General features: G+C 40.4%; 1 protein-coding gene across 1 annotated transcript; it reads right to left on the bottom strand.

The window, feature by feature from the left end:
- Positions 1-12285: 12285 nt before the first annotated feature.
- rprml (reprimo-like) lies at positions 12286-13432 on the bottom strand. Its single transcript, XM_034712072.1, has one exon. It carries the CDS (start codon positions 13300-13302, stop codon positions 12973-12975), a length of 330 nt encoding a protein of 109 aa, XP_034567963.1. The 5' UTR covers positions 13303-13432; the 3' UTR covers positions 12286-12972.
- Positions 13433-20577: the final 7145 nt, after the last annotated feature.

The raw sequence follows: 20577 nt of genomic DNA on the forward strand, positions 1-20577 counted from the left end.
ACACAGCATTTCCTCTAGGGAGATGAGGTGTTTCAAATCAGAAGTAATTACTGCCAAATATTTGGACAGGTGTGGTATGAGACGCCAAATTAGCATTGATTGAGAGATGATTATATTGATTTGAAACAATTTATTTGTTCAGTAGTCCTTCAGATTGGACGGTTGGTAGCCCATCCATTGCAAAGGTTTTCTGATCAGCCTTCTAACGTGTCAAATTAACATTACACTTGAAAATTTTATTCACAGTAAAGACTAAACCTTTGTGTTTTTCCATTAGCAGTCTTAAAAAATGTAGATAATGACAGCAGCACCTGTATATGGTGCATTTATCAAGTCGTCCTGTAACACATCCACAGCCTGTACATGGCTTCAGTTTGTATTTGCTTCATGTCTGTTTTCTTCAATTTAGTAGACATGCTAAACCACAGCTAAAGGTCAAGGCTGGGAATCGAACCTGCAACCTCTGCAATGAGGGCTGTGGCTTCTGTATATTGGCTCGTGCTTAGACCTCTAGGCCAACGGCTCGTGTTTCAACATGCCTCACTTATTTCTGCACTTTTTTTTTACACTTCCCATCTTCTTTTATCTGTTGGTAGCCATTATTCTAAAGTTTTTTGTTCTTTAAATATATTGAGAGTACTTTTAGAAATATTCTTCCAAGTTGTTTACTGATGCTATCAGAAAGTCAGGTTTTTGTCACATTGTCAGCAGGAGGAAGTTAAAACATAAACAGCGAACGAGATGTGCCTGGATGTAACTCCTTCCACACATTGATTCGATGTGTGGCGTCTATAATTAGGTTGTCCCTAGCGTTGCTTTCCCTATCCAGAACTAATATCCATTATTATGGGGTTTTGATCAATCAGAATCAAGTATTTAAGACAGCCGGGTGATAAAATTAGTCAATAACTTTTTTTTAAGAAGTATGACATGAGAAATTGAAACCAAATAAGTCTCTCTTTTTTGTCTTTCTTGCTTTCTAACACAGACAAGGTGCTGCTGACATTCTGACATGGGGCTCAGTTACATAATAAAATATTTATAGGCTTCCTCATGGTTACAAAATTACAGCAGGTGATAACATAGAACACATCCTTAATCACCAACCTGTTAGATTAGAACAAAGATATTACATATCTAAGTCATTTAACACCTTTATGCTGCTATTAGCATTTATTAGAATTATTAAATAAGATTTATATCACGTAACTGTAGAAGTAGGAAGCATTTTATATATATATTTGTGTTTTGATTGTTTCTTCTGTAAAACAGGATATAATTACAAATGTACATTTGACTTAACATTAACAGTGTGGGGTCTTATAGTGTAACACATTTTTGTAACATTTGTACTGCTAATAATTACAAATGGTTTATTCTTCCTTCAAATCAGTCAAATTTTTGTTGTAATAGGTAGAAAGAGACGTTAAGCGAGCAAAGCAGGATCGTAGTTCCTTCTCTAGTGTCTCCCTTATTGCAGGAAGTGAGTGTGTTTTAATTTTGCCCCCAGTCACCCCACGTGGTTCACCAGTATTAATATTTAAGGTATCTATGATGTGGCCACAGGTGTTCGTTTATGGAGAGCTCAGTGTGCCACACAGCCAACAATGCATGTATAATAGATGGTTACAGCTTGAGCATCGCTGTGGCAGACGATACTAATTAGCCCACAGTTTACATTCACTGTACAAACCATTGCTGCCTTCCAACTCTCCCACCCTCCTCAACCCGGCTCTCTCCCTGACAGAGAAGGGGCCTCTCTACACCCCCACCGTACCACCGCTCTGTAATTAAAATGCTGCAATCTTGGTAGATCATCTCTATTTTTAAACTCCTCCTGTCATTGTGTGGTTAATAAGACACAAAGGAAGACATCAAGCAGTGAACGAGGAGGAGGAGGCGAAGAAGGGGAGATGGGAACAATCACATTATCAGGTGATGGCCAACTTTGTGAGAGACGAAGAAACTAACAAAAACCAAGTTTAATTGGCAAAGAGGCCTAAAGCTTATTTTTAAACTGTTATCCACCGCAGCCCACACACCTCATATCCACTTTCTCAGAAGAACAGACTGTTCTTTGAATAAACAAAATAAAACGAAAAGGAGACAAAATGCAACAACAGACTTACACTCCAGATCACATGTTTATGTCCAAGAAATACTTCCACTTTGGTGTAACACTTGAACAAAACAAAGAGAGGCTTCAGCTTTATTGGATCAGACTTCACTGGAAATAAATCATATGATTATTCAGCAGATGTTTGGACTATTGGACTGTATTTGAACACTTTAATAAGTGTATAGTCCTGCCTGTCCAATATCACAATGCATATGCAATACTGCAATACCCATGTGCAATATTTTAATTTAATTTATAACATTATTTATTATTACATTTATCTGCACTCTGGCTTAAGCACTTTTATTAATGTCTTTTAATATTTTTTTTCCTTGTTGTACAGATTTGTATTTATAATTTTAGATTTAGATTTAAGTTTCCATATTTATGGCCATTCCTGTGTTGTTGTTGAGAACCAGTGTTCCAATTACCACGTCAAATTCCTTGTGTGGCACCTCTTTTGGCAATAAAGCTTCTAGAATCTTGAATCTTGAATCTTGGAGTATTGTAACAGACTTTTCTCTCATAAGATATACAAAAAGTGCATAAAAGTGAAACAAATTTCTTTGAATTTGACAGAAATTTTATTATTTTGTTTAATTTGGCAAATAGCTGCCTTATTGACGCAATCGAATAATTACTCTTTCTTTTGTAAGAGTAGCAGTACAACCCTGTAAACTTCTTACTGGTGTCACTTTATGGAGCCAAATCGATGACTTTAATGTTTGGTGTTGAAAATAAAATTTGCCATTGAAACACACCCTGAAACTGAAAATTGTGACAGCATCAAAACAGGTATTGGCATTGAAAACGTTTCACTGAAGTTAAAATCACAGACATCCAATGTTATATTATTTCATTTCTAGAAATTTTTGCATTCTAATATGTTTTTGAATGACAATCATGTAATATTTATTTGATGTCACTTTTTTTTCAATGACAGTTTCTTTTCCTGATGACGTTTTTCTGCATTCAAAAACTGCATTCAGAAAAATCTCATTGAAAAAATAGTCTGTGATTGAAAAAAAAGTGACATCAAATAAATATTACATGATTGTCATTCAAAAACCTATTAGAATGCAAACATTTCTAGGAATCAAATAATATAACATTGGATGTCTGTGATTTTAACTTCAGTGAAACGTTTTCAATGCCAATACCTGTTTTGATGCCGCTACATGTTTTTACAATACAAGTGCTTCAATGCCAATGTTTCTTTTTTCAGTTTCAGGGTGTGTTTTAAATACCAAATTTTATTTTCAACACCAAACATTAAAGTAATCGTTTTGGCTCCATATCACTATAGCATAAATCTTTCGCCACGTTATAAAGCCTTCATCAGGGTCGTTTATCATCTGGTACTCTGCTTGTAAAATCCTAATCTGAAATGTTATTTAATGACTGTAAAAGTGTTTCCGTATGAAAGTAGTCGCATAAAGTTGAAAATTAAGAACTCACATTAATTGCAAGAAACTTAAATGCTACTTCAGGTAACTCCTGTAAGTTTCAGCATCCAAACACTGCTTTTCTGTGACATGTATTGACACAGGACTTCTGTCAGTGATTGAAACTAAAAGTGAAGTACAGTGAAGCAACACGTGGTCATGACATAAACTCTCTCTGAGGGTCTACAGGTTATAATTAGAACATTTCAGGGATCATATATAATGCATTTATGGTATATGTCAAATATGAATGAGACCCTGGAGCTTTTTGACTTTTAAGCAGCTTCCTATAGGAACTCTGGTGCTGAGGTGTGATTAAATTATTTGCACTTCTCAGTAATATTTAATCACACTCATACACCCACACACAGAAGTGGTCATCAGCGTTGGTTAAAGGGTTAGCTCATTGCATTAGGGATCATTTATTCATGCCCTCAAGGGGGGAAAGTGAAGGCCACCACACATAAAGACACCCACCAGTTCCCACTGCATCACAGCTAACAGCATCAGCCGCATCAGCTGGTGTGTCGCTGAGTGTAAATAGCATCACTTTCGCCTGGAACTTAATGTGCCTCTTTAAATGTTTCCCTCCTGCTCTGGACTTTTTCCTCACAATGAAACAGTAAGACGGCAGATATGAAATGAAGGCACCGATCGTCTTCTTCAAGAGTGTGAATCCCTTCCTTTCACCCACGACCACCCAAAACCCCTCACACACACCACCCGTCTCTTTTGCCCCTCACCCTTTGCAGCATAAGCTCAAGAACATGGCCATTACCCTTCCCCGTTCCTATGGCAACACCGCCCTGCAGCCCTTGTGTGGCGATAGCAGTGTGTGTTCGCGATCACGTGTGGGCATGTGTGTGTGCATGATGCAATGAAGTTTGTTTAGATAAGTGAAGACAGCAATCTGTTTTTTGGGGGGGGGTTAATGTTGTCCTCTTCCTGTCACAGATAAACATGCTCACTCAGCCTCCACAACACAGAGTCAAAGTTCAGGGAAACAAGAGCTCACATGTTGCAGTCCAGAGTATTTGGTGTTGTGAGTTTGGTGTTGTGTTGTAATTCTCTCTCTGATGGATCCCTGCGGCAGGGGTTCGGTAAATCTCCGTTTAGAGCAGCTCGATAGTCTGAAAGGCTCAGCGCTTCCTCGTCGCAGGCCATCTAATGTCACCTCGACCTCCTCAGGAAAGCATCATTTTACACCCTTTGTAGCAATCTTCTGTAATGCTCAATGACAAAAAAGGAAAGATGAAGAGTAATGATATCTGAAGATGAGGGGAGCACAAGAGTGACATGACACAGCCAAAGTAGAGTGAAGGACGGAGCAGAGAGAGCGGATGTTATTCTCTCTTTGGCTGGCACTGTCTGGCATGTGGGGACGAAGTAGAAAGAGAGCCAGAGAAGCAATGTGAGATAAGGCTTTGAATATATCTCCTCTCACTTACTTCTTTTTCTCCTCTCCCCAAGGAGGAAAGCTGACTGACAGATGCTCCCCACCACCACTCCTTCCTCCCCCGGCTGTGGGCAAGCTTTGTAAAGCGCCTACCTCCAACTCAGGCCAATTAACACGTCTCCACGCACACTCTGAGTTTATTAATATAAACTAGTTAGCCATGGACACCAATTATCTCGCATCCAGACGTTTAAATTTAAGTGGGAAGAGGAGGTGTGTGGTAAGCAATGGGAAGAGTTTATAATGATGCTGCAGAGCTGTGCACCAGGTTATGGTCAGTACAAGTGATTTCAGTGGAAATCAATGGGCTGAGACTCACACTATCCCCCAGAGAGGACGTGGTCATTAGAGAAAAGCATATGAATGTCATTTGCATTGGACAGAAAAAGCTCCCATTGTGTTGGATGTTTGCTTTTCTTTCAGTGAGAGCTTGATTAGTCCCATGTTGGTCGTCTCAATCTGAGCTGGTGTCACTGAGTCTCACCCTCTCCTCCAGTGCTGCAGACTTAATCAGACTCAACCGGTGCCAAGCTCCTCTTTTCATCCTGAGTATCTGCCATCCTCCCGCTCTGACTGGATCTGTGTGTGTGTGCAGGATTGACCTAGACATGATCCTTGGTTAAATGCAAAAAAAAACCCCAGATGATGGTATAGTGTAACGTATGACTCCATCCCTCATGAGAATTAGATTTCACCCTCGCTGCCGAAGGCCTCCACTGACAATGAGCCTTTGTGGTATTATGCTTCATCTGGAACTTTCCTCCAGGTCGGAGTCTCATTAGATAATTCAATTTACCTTACTTTATGATTTCCTGGCTGATTATGCGGGCACAGGGGAAAGAACATGCCACTCCAGATAACAGTGCAGCACGGATCGATGTACCTGCTCTGCTTTCTCTCTCAGTGCATAAAGGCTGCAGTGCAGAATCCATTGAGTGGCCACCTGTGCTGCTACACTCCTCTGCTCTGGTTTGCAAACATCTGTTCCTTCTGAATATGATTAAGCTCTTTACACAAAATAATACAAGTGAGAGCTAAACCTGTGAATACTAAACCTATATTTGCATATAGTTTGTAATGACTCAGAGGAAATTGATTGAAGAGTCCCATCTTTTGAAAGCTTAAAACTACATTGTCCTTGTAATTAATTTGTGCTTCTTAAAGGCACACAAATGAAACACCGGTAAGTACTTCAGAAGTGCATAAGAAGGAGGGGAATTAATTCCCTTTGACTATAAAGCTTTTGTCCTCCCTCATATTACAGCAAAAATGTGTTTTCCTTTTATTTGCTGGTGCAACATTTTCACTCAATTTATTAGAGAGGCAAACATCAGGGTGTTATTACCTCGTGGTTTTCTTTATTATCCCTCTAGTTTTATCCATTGTCACATTAAAGCATGTGTTTTTAAGAATTCACCCGCATTGTCTGTTCAGTGTCTGAAAAAGGGGAGATGTTGGAGAGTGCAGACTGATAGAAAGCCTCAGGAGAGTGAGGGACAGAGCTGCTGGAGTGAGAACACGCTGACACACTCTCAGGCAAAGTTCAGGACAGGGTGGATAAAAAAGACGGGTGAAACATCAAACTACCCAAAAGAAAGCCTCGAGGGTCGCTGACAGCTCAGTGTTGTTGTAAAAAAAATCGACTTCAGCTCGGTTGGCAAACGATGCTCACATCGACGCTGAGAATATGTGCAGCACGGAAACACGTTTGTGAGTGTGAAATGATGTGGGTGTATCATTTCGTGCACGCTTCTAAAATGCGTTAATTGAGTTAAGTGTTTCTGTGTGCATGTGTTAATGCTCATGTGTGCATAATCGTTAACTTTTCTGCTGATGGTGTTGTGGGTAATGGACAGATTGAGGCACTTTTGTTGTTTGGTGCTCATTTGTCTGCACATAATGGATTTATTTAAAATTTCATGAGTTTGAATTCAAAGACTATTGCTTCTGTTCTGATGGTTATGGCACAGAAATGATGTGGAAGTGAGAGTAGTGTGTGTTTGTTTGTTATATCCGTGCCTGGATATCAGTACATCTACAGTGCTTCCCCATCAGTGTGAATGGGCTGAAGCCATTTATGCATCTCACATCATGCACTAAGAACATTAAGATAACTGCTTTAAAAAGAAATGTTGTACATTCTCCCCTTTATCTCATTCTACTGGTTGTTCCTCATGCACAAGCACCCAGTGGTGTTTCCAGAGGGGTGGTCAGGGGTGGCACTGGCACCCCTTGAAATTCAATTGGCCACCCCAGGGGCCACCCCACAATCCTAAACTATGATCGACTGTTTTCCTTGTCAGAGGTGGGGTTTCTGTTAAACTCTATAATTTGGGATGAGTTAAAAGGCTGACAGTAGATTTCTTTGATAGTGCCCTCAAATGTGACTTTGACAAAACATATTTTGTAAGCCCTTAAATAATCTAGCTTAGAAGATTTATGCCACTTTGTCTTTTTTTTTTTTTTTTTTTTAAGTCAAAAGGAATATAACAACTGTTTAATACTTTAATTAAAGTAGGTTGTGAAGACAGAAAGGGTAAATGTTATTTATTTGTAAATGCACTGGCCACCCCTGCCTCTGTGAGAGCCTCAGTTGGGCCACCCCAGTCAAAAAGTTCTGGATACGACCCTGTCAGCACCAGCCATTCAGAGTTTGGTGTCCAGAAAAGAACTGCAGCCTGGATTTCTTGTCCTCTCCTTCACTTGTATTGTGGCCAGTGGTGGACAAAGTACACATCTTCATTACTTTATCAGAGTATAGATCCTCCTGGTCAAACATTACTCCAAGTGAAAATTGTTCTGTTAGATTATTACTTGAGTTAAAGTACTGGAGTACTTGCTTTTAAAAATACGTAAGTATTCAAAGTACTTTTTAAAAATATCTCCAAACCTACAGTACACTCACAAAGCTTGAGTGCAGTCAAGAATGCATAGGTGTACATTCTGCTGTGTTATGTTTATCTAGAAAACATGATTAGATATCTAAAAAGTATACCATGAAATATAAACTAAGTTACTACAAGCACAGACTAGTTTCAAATGTTCATCTGGAATTTAAAAAAGTGTGTCGCTACGGACCTCCACATGCTTTCTCAGATTTGATGGGGATTTTTTGTAGGCTGTGATGAAGTTTGCGTGGTAAACAGAGATTTACAACACTACGTATTGTTCATGGGCTGCAAGGTGGTGCAGTGAGTATCGCTGTTGCCTCATAGCTAGAAGGTTCCTGGTTCAAATCCCACTTTCTGTGTGGAATTTGCATTTTCTCCCCGTGCATGCATGGGTTCTCTCTCCAGGTACTCCAGCTTCCTCCCACAGTCCAAAATCATGCTTACCAGGTTGATTGATCACTCTAAATTGCCTGTATGTGTGAGTGTGTGCGTGGATGGTTGTCTGTCTCTCTGTGTTAGCCCTGTGATAGGTTGGCGACCTGTCCAGGGTGTACCCTGCCTTCCGCCCAAAGCCAGCTGGGATAGGCTCCAGCCCCCCTTGACCCCTAACGGGATAAGCGGTCAAGATAAGGATGGATGGACATAGCTATCATCACCATGACTAAATGAACGGACTTATTTGAATAACGTTTGATCTGCATTTGCTCTAAGCTCAACCGAGGTACGGCTACACCATTTAGACAAACCAAACACAAGAACACGAACAGTTTACGGTCTTTAGGATCTGATTTCAGAAAAGAAAATTCATCAGCTGACTTCAAAGCAAAAGTATTTAGTAACTTAAGCATTGATAGAAATGTAGTGGAGTCAAAAGTATGATATTTGTCTCTCAAATGTAGTGGAGTCAAAGTAATAAGTTCTCCCCAAACATAATACTCAAGTAAAGTATAGATACTCAAAAAAGGACTTAAGTACAGTACTCAAGTAAATGTTCTTTGTTACTGTCTACTTCTGATTTTGGCCTCACTCACCTGCAACACGACATAAAGTTCAAATGACACCCTGAAAATATGAGTGCAGAGGATCAGGATACAATTAGGAGTGGTGACTGACCGGGATAGCCGCTTTATGTAAGCAGTGCACTTTAGGTAACATTAAGTTTGATTCTGTTAGAAATTATGTTGTGTAATAACTTTTTTTATCGCTCTTTTCATGCAAAAACAAAATAGGTTTCATTGATTGTAAAGGGCCGTATTCAAGTGAGTTAGGAACAAAGAGTGTGCTGCAGTATAAATCCAGATCCCTGATACCTTTTGTAATGATTCCCAAGTCACAACACTTTCTATTGTGTGTGTGTGCGTGTGCGCCTGTGTCTGTGTGTGTTTCCTGAAAAGAGGGAGCAAAAAGAGTGTTTACATGCACTCACCTGTGTGAGCTATTAGATGCCATTTCAATTTCTGAACTTTAGTGCATGCATTGTTATTGCTTCCACCTTTGAATACAACACATCCCATTAGACTCAGATTGAATGGGGCTGAGAAAGGCCACTTCATCCTTGTGGGACCTGCGTCAGCATAGAAAACAGATCTTTTGTGTACCTTGCCCTCTAATCAAGAGCAGGTAGGGGATTAAGAACGGCTCTCTCTGCAGTGTTGAGTACAATAACAACTCTGTGTGGTGTTAAACTTTTCAGGGTGAAAAGAGAGGGATTAAAAGCCAGAGTCAGAAATATATATGAAGTATTTTCACTGCAGCTGAGCTTCTTGGGAGAGCTATCTCCATACAAGTGCTGAATGCCACTGTTGGTTTAATCACCATTATTTCTGTCATGATTTCATGGCCAGTGCACTGTTCATTATTTTCGATGAGGTCTCTGTTGTAAAAGGTCAGTGGTGACGCTTCCTGACAAGCAAATGTAACTGTGTGAAGAGAGAGCATGGACCACACCAAACCTGCAAAACTGCACACATGCTGATGGGGTGAAGGGTTAACATGCTAACGCGTTGTTTTAGCACTCTTGCTGCAACATTAGCTCATTAATATCCTCTTCTTGCACTTACAATAATTAACTGCATCTCAGTCTTCGCTGCTGCTGAGCCCTCATGACAAGCAGTCCAACTCGTAGACCTATAATGGTACGTTCCCTCTCAGTGATAAATGAGGATCATTGACTTGGTGGTTCGCCATGCTAGTTTTTTAGCATATGCTCAGTGTTAGTGGGCAACTTGTTGAGCCTACAAGCGTGAGAAAATATGAGCTTCAGCCAGCTGGTGAGTAACTTCAGTTGCATTTCAGCCAAGTTAAGAGAAAAAGACGAGAGCTGAACAAAAAGCCTCAGATGGATATATTTGAAACCACTTAATGCATTCTTCTGCTTCAAGCATCTCATGGAGAAACACGGCCTTAGCAGCAGGTCATAGTATTTAAGTTTTTAAGCGCTCCACCAAGTGGAATTTTTCCTGCAGTATGCAATGGATGCTAGCTGTTTTGTTTCTTGTAGAGTCTTTGAAATATTATTTTCAGTTCACACAGATGTGTTCAGTGATAACAGTTGTTGCCAGTGTCAACATTTTTTACTTTAAAGGAGAACATTTTCGAGCTTGTTTCTCTCAATGCTAAAATTCAACTTGTCTCCATTTCTCAGCACAGTTCTGTCATTCTTCTGGTTGGAAAACAAACACATTAACTCTTAATTCTCATGATCTGAGTTGTTTCACAGTCTGGGAAACATGTCTCAATAACACAACACTACCATGTCTATTTGAATAAGTCATAAAATAAGTTCAGCAGCTCCACGTTGGCCCCCTGACAACAAGCTAAAATATGCACATATATAAAACCCTGCCGTGTTCCAGGGTCGCTGTCAGTGGACCCTGCAAATGATTCAGCCCAAACATAACTGCACCACTGTTTTCTAAACTCTGTCTGAAATCCCTCTGAGGAGTTTCTGTTAAACGCTATGCTGGACTCACTGTGTGCTTTCGTTTAATGCAGGCTTTCAATACCAGTTCACGGGTCTGTGCCTCGTTCTTAATTATGAGGTAAGAATAATGCATCCAGTAAAAGTAGATGATACCATGCTAATGTGTTAAAACACAAAGTTCTTATTATGAAGACATACTTGTTAAGTTTCAAAAAGTTTGTTGAGTTGTTCTCAGCTGTTGATAAGTTTGATTTATTCATGCTGCTTTCACAAGACACTTTTGGTTGAGATCATGAGTTGCTGGTCTGTTGCACATCGGTATCCAATGTGTGCATGGTCAATGGGTGCATGTGTGGATGCATGGTTGTGTTTGTAAGGATTCATCCACCCCAGCTCTCCTAACAAGTACTGAAATAATAATGAGAACAGTGGTTGCTTCTGAGTGGGACACAGGCGAGAGGAGGAGAAGGGGGTGCAGATAGAAATGGAGAAGATTACAGTGAGATTGGACCAAAATGTGAGATGGATTCAACGGAAGTTAATACCAGACACCTCAAATGGAACTCTGTCTTTCTGGAGAGGAAGTAGTTTGAAACATTTTTCCTTTTCTCTAGAAAGGAAAAAGCTGTGTGATGTGCAGACACTAAGGGGCAGGGCAAGTAATGGGTGTCCTTGTGTGTCCTCTTGGTGTGAAGACCTTATAGCTGCATTGACGTCTTATAGGTTCTCTCACCTCTTATTCACATCTTCCTATTAAAGACTTTCTAAAAGAAGCTCTGCTCTGAATATCAAACTTAAACTTGTAAAGTGCTTGAGGGGCTGCCAAGAATGAGAGTAGTCTGGGTGAGTCTGAATGTTTTCTGATTACAGCTGACCACTCTTCCGTGAGATCAGATTAAATGCTCTGAAGCCAATATGAGCTCAGCCTGTTGTCTACAAGATGGATAACTTAGCCGGGCCTCCAGCAGCTCTCTCTCAATAAAGCTGCAATGAATGACACACAGCTTAAGTGTTAAGTGAGATTGTGCCATGTGATTAACTGCTTCCATTTTTTTCTTGATGTAATGACACTTTATGTTAATTTCATTCTCTGTGCAATTTCCTTGACATTTACTTGAAAAGATCATTTTAAATTTAACAGGCTGTTGATATATTCACTCAAGGAATTATCTTATGTGAAATTAAAGATCTTATCCTGGATATATTTAAAGGCAGGCATGGACTTGACATGTTCAAGTCTGATCAATATGATCATAAGTTATGTATGAAGTTAAAGCCATAAAGTACAGCATGTGTCCTCAGGGAGAAGTTTGAAATCTAACATTGTATACTGGAAACAAAAATATATCTGCAGACATAAACATCTGAAACTGAATGTGTCAAAATATTTAATATGTAACAAATTTGTAATCAATAGATGACAGATCTAAATGTGGCAATTTCAGCTTTTTAATTCCATGCTGCAATTTCAGTTTTTTTAAACAAAATATCTCATGCAGCATCAATGTTCCAAAAGTGCAAAACGGGTCCAAAAATCACTTTACGAGTTAATCAGCGAGCATGCCAAACAAATCCAAAATCACTCCATAAAGCTGTGACAGTGTAAGTTGAAAAACGTGCAAGTTTCAGTTCTCAGAGTGCATTTATCAAACGAAACCAAGAAAATACTTTGTTTAGGGAGTAGCCACATATTCACACTTTACACTCGCAGACTTGGAATCAAAGAATTCATATTCATGCTTTTTATAAACATCCACTGGAAATTATTTCAGTAACCAAAAAACAAAAAACAACAAAACAAAAAAAATGAGGTAACGACTTGTAAACATTTCGTCACTTTGTTCAAGTTGGCAACATTGAATTCACTCCAAAGATTCAACAGATTGGTCCACGTGTAAACATTGCCCGTGTTTTACGCACAAACTTTACGCACAAACATGTGTCGCTGGACTACTTCCCTGTAGTCGTTTTTCGGAAGGAACTGTGAAGCTTTTGCATATCTCCCCTCGCGAGGACTCAGAGAGAGCATCCTTGAGAAGTACATGCAGATGCAGATCATGATCTGACTTCGGAAATGCGCACCAGATCCTCATACCGGATCTCCGCTTCACTTCTCCACAGTACCTGCTTTCCATGTTCTAGCTGAGCCCGATCATAACCGTCTCCACGTCTTTGGAAGGTCTCCGCTCCTTTACCAGGAAGTTAATCATGCTCTCTGATTTGATCATCAAGTTGCACCCAAGGAAAAATACCCCGAACACAACTGTGAGCGAAAGCACGCACAGCACCGCGATTTGCACCACGCGCATGATGAAGAGTTTTCGCTCGTCCTGTGCCAGCACCAAGGACCCTCCACCATCGCCGGTCACCACGTTGTCTGTGCCGTTATATGTTGCTAGAGTCCCGGCGAGGGTCTGACTCCCGTTAAACAGCGCACCCTGGGTCAAGTCGAAGAAGGAGACGTTCATGTTTCCTTGAGGGGTATCAGCAAATAGACGCGCAACTCCGCTTGGCAGGCACTCCGGCTCACCACAAAATCTGGACTCCAAGCAACAGTTTGCGTCATGTGACAGTTCAGACAAAATTGAGAGTAAGACATCAAAAAAATATACGCCCTTTAAAGTTCAAACCCTACAGGCAAGCATTGAAGTCTTCCACAGCATCAGTGCGCGGTGACCACATCCACATCACTGTAGTGCTGCTGTAGAAAAACACATTCGCACCAGTTGCAGTCAAAAGTAAGTTTCTTCAACTCTAAGTCCGCGTTTCTCTAGATTTAAGTGAGTATTCTGCTGCAGCAGATGCAAAACGCGTTTCCCTGCGGTGAAACAAGAGACAGCTCCTTTGCGCCTCACCTGCGAGCGCTCCTTTTGTGCCAAGTCTGTGGTGCGTTTTAAAGTGATGATGAGTTCCCCGTGGACCACACCACCCTCCTCACCAGGGGAGGAAATCAGATGGCCTTAAAGAACGTGTTGCTCTCTGGTGTACAAAAGTAAGGGAAGAGATTATTAAATGAATATCAACTTAAAGCAACATTCAGCCGCCTTTAGACGTTTATGTTGCATATTTCTAAGCATGCCAAAAAGGAGAAAGTATGCAATTTTGTTCTGAATTCTTTTTCTATCTGAAATATATGGAGTAGTTGCTGCTGTCAGAACTAAGTGTGTTATGACAGTGTTAGTATTTTGGAATATGACGCTCCTTTTTGGAGTCTTTTTTCAACTATAAGTGAGGCTAAATGTACATATCTTGAAGTCTAGACTTCTATAAGCAGTGTGCTCAGTTAGGCCTGAAATGATCACTCTGATTAAGACATGCATTAACTCTATGTAGGCTTCTTATGAAATCATCAACATATCCTCTAAAAGTAAAAAAAAATAACAGTTCTGTTTCAATGAAAAAGAGTAGAAAATTGTCATCTGCTACTTTGAGGGGTATTTATAGAGTTTTATGCCAGTTGCTGGGGGAACTGTCACTGTAACTAAGGGGCTGTGGCAAGAGACCAATATAGGCACAGCAAGCTATAACTTAGAGATGAAGACATGAATTAATAAACTATGATTGAGCCATGGCAAATATCTATCAGCAATATTGGCTTTCACAGTGCAGCAGCTGAAATGCAAACTCTGAACGGCAGACGGGTCTCTGATTTTATTGGAATGTGTTATTCAAATATCCCATCCTCTTTTTTTTTTTAAAGTGTTGTGTGAAACTATGCGAGGCCAGCTCACTCAGGTGCAGGTGGGACTCCAGAGATCTGATCTGTTTAGAGATATGAGCTTCCAGGAAACATGTTTGAGTGCAAATGCAGCGCTTGATGGAGTCGATGAAAGTTGAAATTTCAAATCCGTATTGATTCTCATTACAATAATTGAGTTCACTTCTGTCTGTGGGGAGCTGGTGTTATTCTTCCTCATCACTCACCTCCTTCTTCATCAGATATGTGACATCTCTTTTAGGAGGGCAAGCTGCATTTGTGAGAAAAAGGTGCTAAAAAACAGTTATTGCTTTTCTTTTGTAAATATAAGTTTATGAAACTTTTCTTCAGGTTGTTTGAAATGACTCTACTTATTTTATTATTAGATAAAATGCATATTTAAATACTTTCATACATATTTAAAGCTGATTTCTATCCATCAAATATGAATCTCTCTTTAAGAGTCTGACCTGCATGTTCTCAAGTTTCTGATGACTATGTTGTGAAATGTAATGGACATCAAAACTGCATTAGAAATTATTAAACCACTCTAAAATGTAGAACCTGATAACCTTACCTAGTGATTACATCATCTGTAAATCCCCCAAACTGCAGATTTAATGTAACCTAATTTCTTAAAATAACTCAAATGTATTATAAAAGATAGATATGGTCAAGTACATGGTAAGTATCTTCTATTTTATTACATTTCCTTCTGTGATATAAGTCAAACATTTCTCTTGTTTAAAATTAGCTGCAAACATTTGAAAATCCCTCCTCAGGACTCAGAGCCTGTCAGAGTAATCTGCTGTTTGTCTAAAAACAAAGGCTACACAATTCAATTTGAGACTCTCCTGATGTCTTGGTAAGCAGCTTTCAGCCTCCAACTGACAAGCAAGTGTACAAACAAAGATTAGTTTCAAGCACAAATACCTCTCATAAGCCCGCAGGAGGTTTGCTTACAGGTAATTTATTAATGGCCGATCGCTGAAGAACAAGGAGTATTTTTCATGTGTAATGAGATCAGATAATCTCATTAGCCGTTGGATTTAGCTGCTGCGAGTTAATTGGCAGTATGTAAATCAGTGATGTGCAATTTGAGTCTGTTGTTTTATTCATTCTGGTGTGATTATGAAAATTAGTTTGTACTTAGACTTCATCTCTCTGTCAATTAATGCAAATCCTCTGCTACAGATAAAACATAACATTCACATTTTCAGGCTGCAGATTGAAAACTTATAAGGGTTTAAAAATGAGGAGATTTTTATTAATCAAGAGGAAAGTGCGCTCCTATTAACGCATCACTCTTTCTACTTTAATCTGAAAATCTTTTGAAGTTTGTCACGTTCCCTGTGTGTGTAGTTTTTCTTTAACTGCTTCATTATCAGGAGAACCTGTTGCTGATTTCTGACCTCAAACTCTTTCATGCCTGAGCCTGAGGTCTCACTGTGAATGCTGCACAATCCAGCGCTCACAGGCAGAGGCAGATGTTAACCAGTGGTTGTAGTTAGTTGTATGTATATGAAGAAATATTCTCATTAGGATGCATATAGACATGAATGTGAGTTTCTGACTTGTTCCTAAGCAACAGCAGACCTGTGAGCCCAGTGACAGATGGTTGCTGAAGTTATTTTGGTTTAGAGGGGAAGGAGAGGGAGGCAGCCACAAGGTGCCTGGACCGAGGAGGGGAGGGGGGGCGTTTCCACTTAACATGAGGGAATTGGCAGCCTAGCAACACATACTTAGTGAAGACATCCATAGCAACTAGGAGGGGGTGTCTGACCCCACCCACCCTCCCCCTCGACTCCGCATCCCTACAAATTTTATGAACATGAACTGAACGTGGACACACCCTCTCAGGCGTCTCCACCCCTTTCCTCTCAACCTCTTTTTTTTTTTCAATTAGCAGTTTTATTAGCTGATCAACGCGCCCACAGGATGGTGAGAAAGAAGCTGTGTCCCTGTGTGTGTTGGATGATGTGGTTAATTAATTGCCAGAAAATCAAGGTGAGTAAAAAGTGCCCGACAGAACAGAGGAGTGTTTTGGTTATCAAATATGGATGGGTAGAGTATCATGATGAAGAGAAAGAAGAAGAGGCCATGTTTGGTTCCAAAGGGGTTTGCCACCTCAGGGACTCTGAATCATGCCGAGGTAAATGCATCCAACAATTACATACTGATACAGATTGCACGGATACAGCGCCACATCAACCCCACACCAAGGAAACATCAGTCATTGAAGTTATTTTTGGGAGATAATGACTTCATTGCTTTGATCTGCATGGGGTTATCAGACCTGTACTGTGTGTGTGTGTGATCCTGTTGTGCACCTGCTGCCGTGTGTCCATTTGAATTGCTGGTTTGTGTGAGAGACTGAGGCAGATTTCATGAAACTAATTGAAGAATTTCTTGCTCCGTCTCTCCAGTGAAGACATCTCATGTGCTGTACCAGCCGCTGCCCATTAACCTCATTTCCATTTAGATACATCTCCACATCTCAATAACGCAGGCTGCCACGGCCAGGCTTGCCTTTTCAGTCCCTTTGTTTGGCACATTCAGCCAGTTTGTCTTCTTTCTTTTCACAGACGTCTTTCTTGTAGTGAAGAGCAGGAAAGCTCAGACTTTCGTGAAAACAAAAACAGAAATCTCCTCTTGCTCTGTTTCCTTTGCTCTGCCCTCATTTGTCCTCACTTGTATGTTTATCTATTTTTACTTTGTCTGCATATAAGCTGTTGTCCCCATGAGAAGGAAATGTGAGCTGCAGATCCAGAGGGACTAGAGGAGAAGGAGGAGGAGATGGAGGAAGAGGAAGAGGCAAAGCATCACAACAAAAATACACAGTCCATCATCAGTTTCGTCAGACCACCAAACCTTCACCTGACAAAAACATAAAGCCCCCCCACTTGACCCTCCGTACGGCAGCAGGGAAGGGTAAGCCGATTGTGGGTAACTAAACACAGGTTTTGTCTGCAAGCAATTGCGTTTTGATATTAGCTCCATGTGAGACATTCTCAGACTCAGTGAGGAGCTTAAAGGGCTCCACATAGAACCGTAACACAGGTCAGGACCCCTCCACCCCCCTCTCCTCCTTGAGCCCCCTCCTCCCTTTCTGTTCAGTCTTAATTGGCTGCCATCTGACCTGGTCTTTGGCATTTCATTCAGGACAACTGGCGCTGTGCTCTTCCCCAAATACCATTCATCTGTGGGGGTGGTGGCCACGGAAGGCTTTGGCGCCAATAGATCCAAATCAGTCAATACTGGAAAGGGGTTTAATTGCCCGCAGTGTATTACCTGCATCATCCGCCCACACTGCGACTTTAATGCCAGCAAGACAGTTGACTATCATAGCTTTTCTACTTTTTCTCTATTTCTGTCATTTCTTCAAGCGGCACATCTTGGACACGGGTGGCAGTAACTAAGCAACCAGCCGGAGAATAAGAGCAGGGCAAAGGGATAAAGATTCAATAAATGGACAAATGCAGAGATAAGAAGCATTGTCTGCTTCTACAAGCCCCAAAACACACACGCACGCACTAAAGCGCACACCACTGCACACCACCACACACAACACCACACACCACCATCACATGCTTTCCATAGTTCATTTCAGTACTGCAGTCTTGGCTTTTATTCCATTTGCTTCCTCTTTTCTTATTTGTTTTTAGGCAGATTTCGATGGCAAATTTCCACACACACCAATCATTCAGTGGAATGGGCAAGTGTTTTCTGTGGCAGGCACTTATCGGATTCATACATTTAGTGAGGAAGACAGAGAGATGGACTGTTATAGAATCAAGAATCAAGAATCAATCAAGAATCAAGAAAGCTTTATTGCCAAGTGAGCTCTCACACACAAGGAATTTGACGTGGTTATTGGAACAGCGATGCTTAACAACAAGTCAGTAAGGACACAACAAGACAGTAAGGACAATACGTATAGAACCTTAAAATCTAATCTAAATAAAAAATGAAAAATAATATCTGTACAAAGAAAGGTATAGAAGCACTTTTAAAGTGAATAAGTTAAAATTAGCCTAAGCCAGAGTGCAGCTCCTATGGCAGGTTTAACTTCTTCAGCTGGCAGAGGAAGGACAGTCTCTGCTGGGCCTTTTTCACCACAGAGTCTATGTGAGTCTCCCACTTCAGATTCAGATTCATTCAACGACTGCATCTCCTTACACCCCTCTGTGAAGCTGTGAAGCTGTGAAGGGAGGATATATTAAACAGCAATGGCCAATTGAACTCTGATTTATGCTACATATGATGTAACCATTGTGTCCCTATATACCTTTGTATACATACATGAAGGGCACCATTTACTGTTTGACCTGGGGGGCACCAGAGTCCATCAGTGGTCTTATTTGGTCCACTGTTAGATGCTGGACTCTTTTCCGTCCAGCAGAGGGCAGGCTAATATGCAAAGCAGTTCTTATTCTGGTGAAATAAAGTCTGTGCATGCTGAGAGGAGCACTCATTTTCTAATTTCAGTGACATAAACATGCAGTGGTGGACAGTAACAGAGTAAATTTACTTGAGTACAGTACATTTGTGAGTGTCTGTACTTTACTTGAATATAATTTGGGGGGGGGGAACTTATTATTAATTTTACTCCACTACATTTAGAAGACAATTATTGTACTTTTCACTCCACTATATTTCTATCAGTGCTCTAGTTACTAATTTTGCTTTGAAATCAGCTCCTGAATTTCCTTCTCTTTTCTGAAATGTACTCCCTAAGACAGTAAAATGTGTTTGTGTAGTTCTGTTTGTCTTAACAAAAAAATAGAACTTCAATAAAATTACTAATTATAAAAAAAAAAAAGTTGTTATGTTGTGATTTTACAGGTCTGGTCCACTTGAGATCAAATTGGGCTGTATGCAGTGGCGGAGCCAGACAGTTTTGACCTGGGTGGCCAAACCAGGGCACTGACTCTTAAGGGGTGGCGAGGCGTGGAAAACATTAGGGGCTTACCCCCAATCTAGTAGGGTTACCTCCAATAATCACATCTACTTTAACTTCTTTTTATACAATAATTTTAAAATGTTATATTTTTGTAGATTTCTAACATTAACATAAAAAATGTAACTTGACAGATTATCAACATTTAAATCTGCTGAACTGAACTCTCTAAGGACTCAAAATGAAGGTGAATGTCCAAAGACAAAGCATCAACAAAAATATTATTCAAATCCACAGAAACTACTGTCTCTGCAGTACACAATATCTGATTTCAATTAAGTAATGCCTCTGACATGGCAAATAGCCAATCATGTTTAAGCATTTCAGGGCCGCCCCTGGCCACCCCCTGGCTCTGCCACTGGCTGTATGTGGCCCCTAAACTGAAATGAGTTTGACACCCCTGGTGTAGGGGCGTTGCTAGGCATAAAGCTCAACTGGGGCACAGGTCCCCTACTATTTCCCCTTCCTCTCACACACACACACACACACACACACACACACACACTTTTCATGGGCAGGTGTTTTTTCTCGTGCCCTCTAAAGAGATCCAGAGCTTTTTTCCAGTTAGTGAAACCAGTGCTCACAAATGTGTCATATTTCATGTGTTTACCAAACATCCTACATGAGAAACAAAAAGCAGCATCTCTATTTACAGAATATTATAATCAGGGAAAGCTTTCAAACCATTGTGAATTTAATGATGTTTTTTTTTTTTTAACCCAAAGCAGTGCTGGGGATAGTGGGACTCCACTTGTTTAGGAATTAATGAATGTATGGGAAACACTGTGGTGGATGCAACACATTAACAACTGCGCCTAAAGTCTTTTCCTTTACTTCCCATGGCCAGTCCGCCCCTGATACTGGGGCACAGCTCATTTATACTGAGGCACGTGCCCCAGTAAAGAGGGTCTGGTGACGCCCCTGTTATTAAGAGTTTGCTTTATAAATAACAAATAACAAATAAAACCATAAAATCTGTTAAAATGTTCTTTAGCATGTGTGACCTCTTTACTTATCTGTGCAAAAAAAAAGAAAAAAAAGGAGTGTGCCTTGTTATTTATTGTATCACCAGCCCATTACACACTC

This window comes from Notolabrus celidotus, chromosome 20 (genome assembly GCF_009762535.1).
Source record: "Notolabrus celidotus isolate fNotCel1 chromosome 20, fNotCel1.pri, whole genome shotgun sequence".
NCBI lineage: Eukaryota > Metazoa > Chordata > Actinopteri > Labriformes > Labridae > Notolabrus > Notolabrus celidotus.

Excerpts from the sequence above, each read along its gene's own strand:
- rprml (XM_034712072.1), bottom strand. The coding sequence starts at position 13,302 with ATGAACGTCTCCTTCTTCGACTTGACCCAGGGTGCGCTGTTTAACGGG.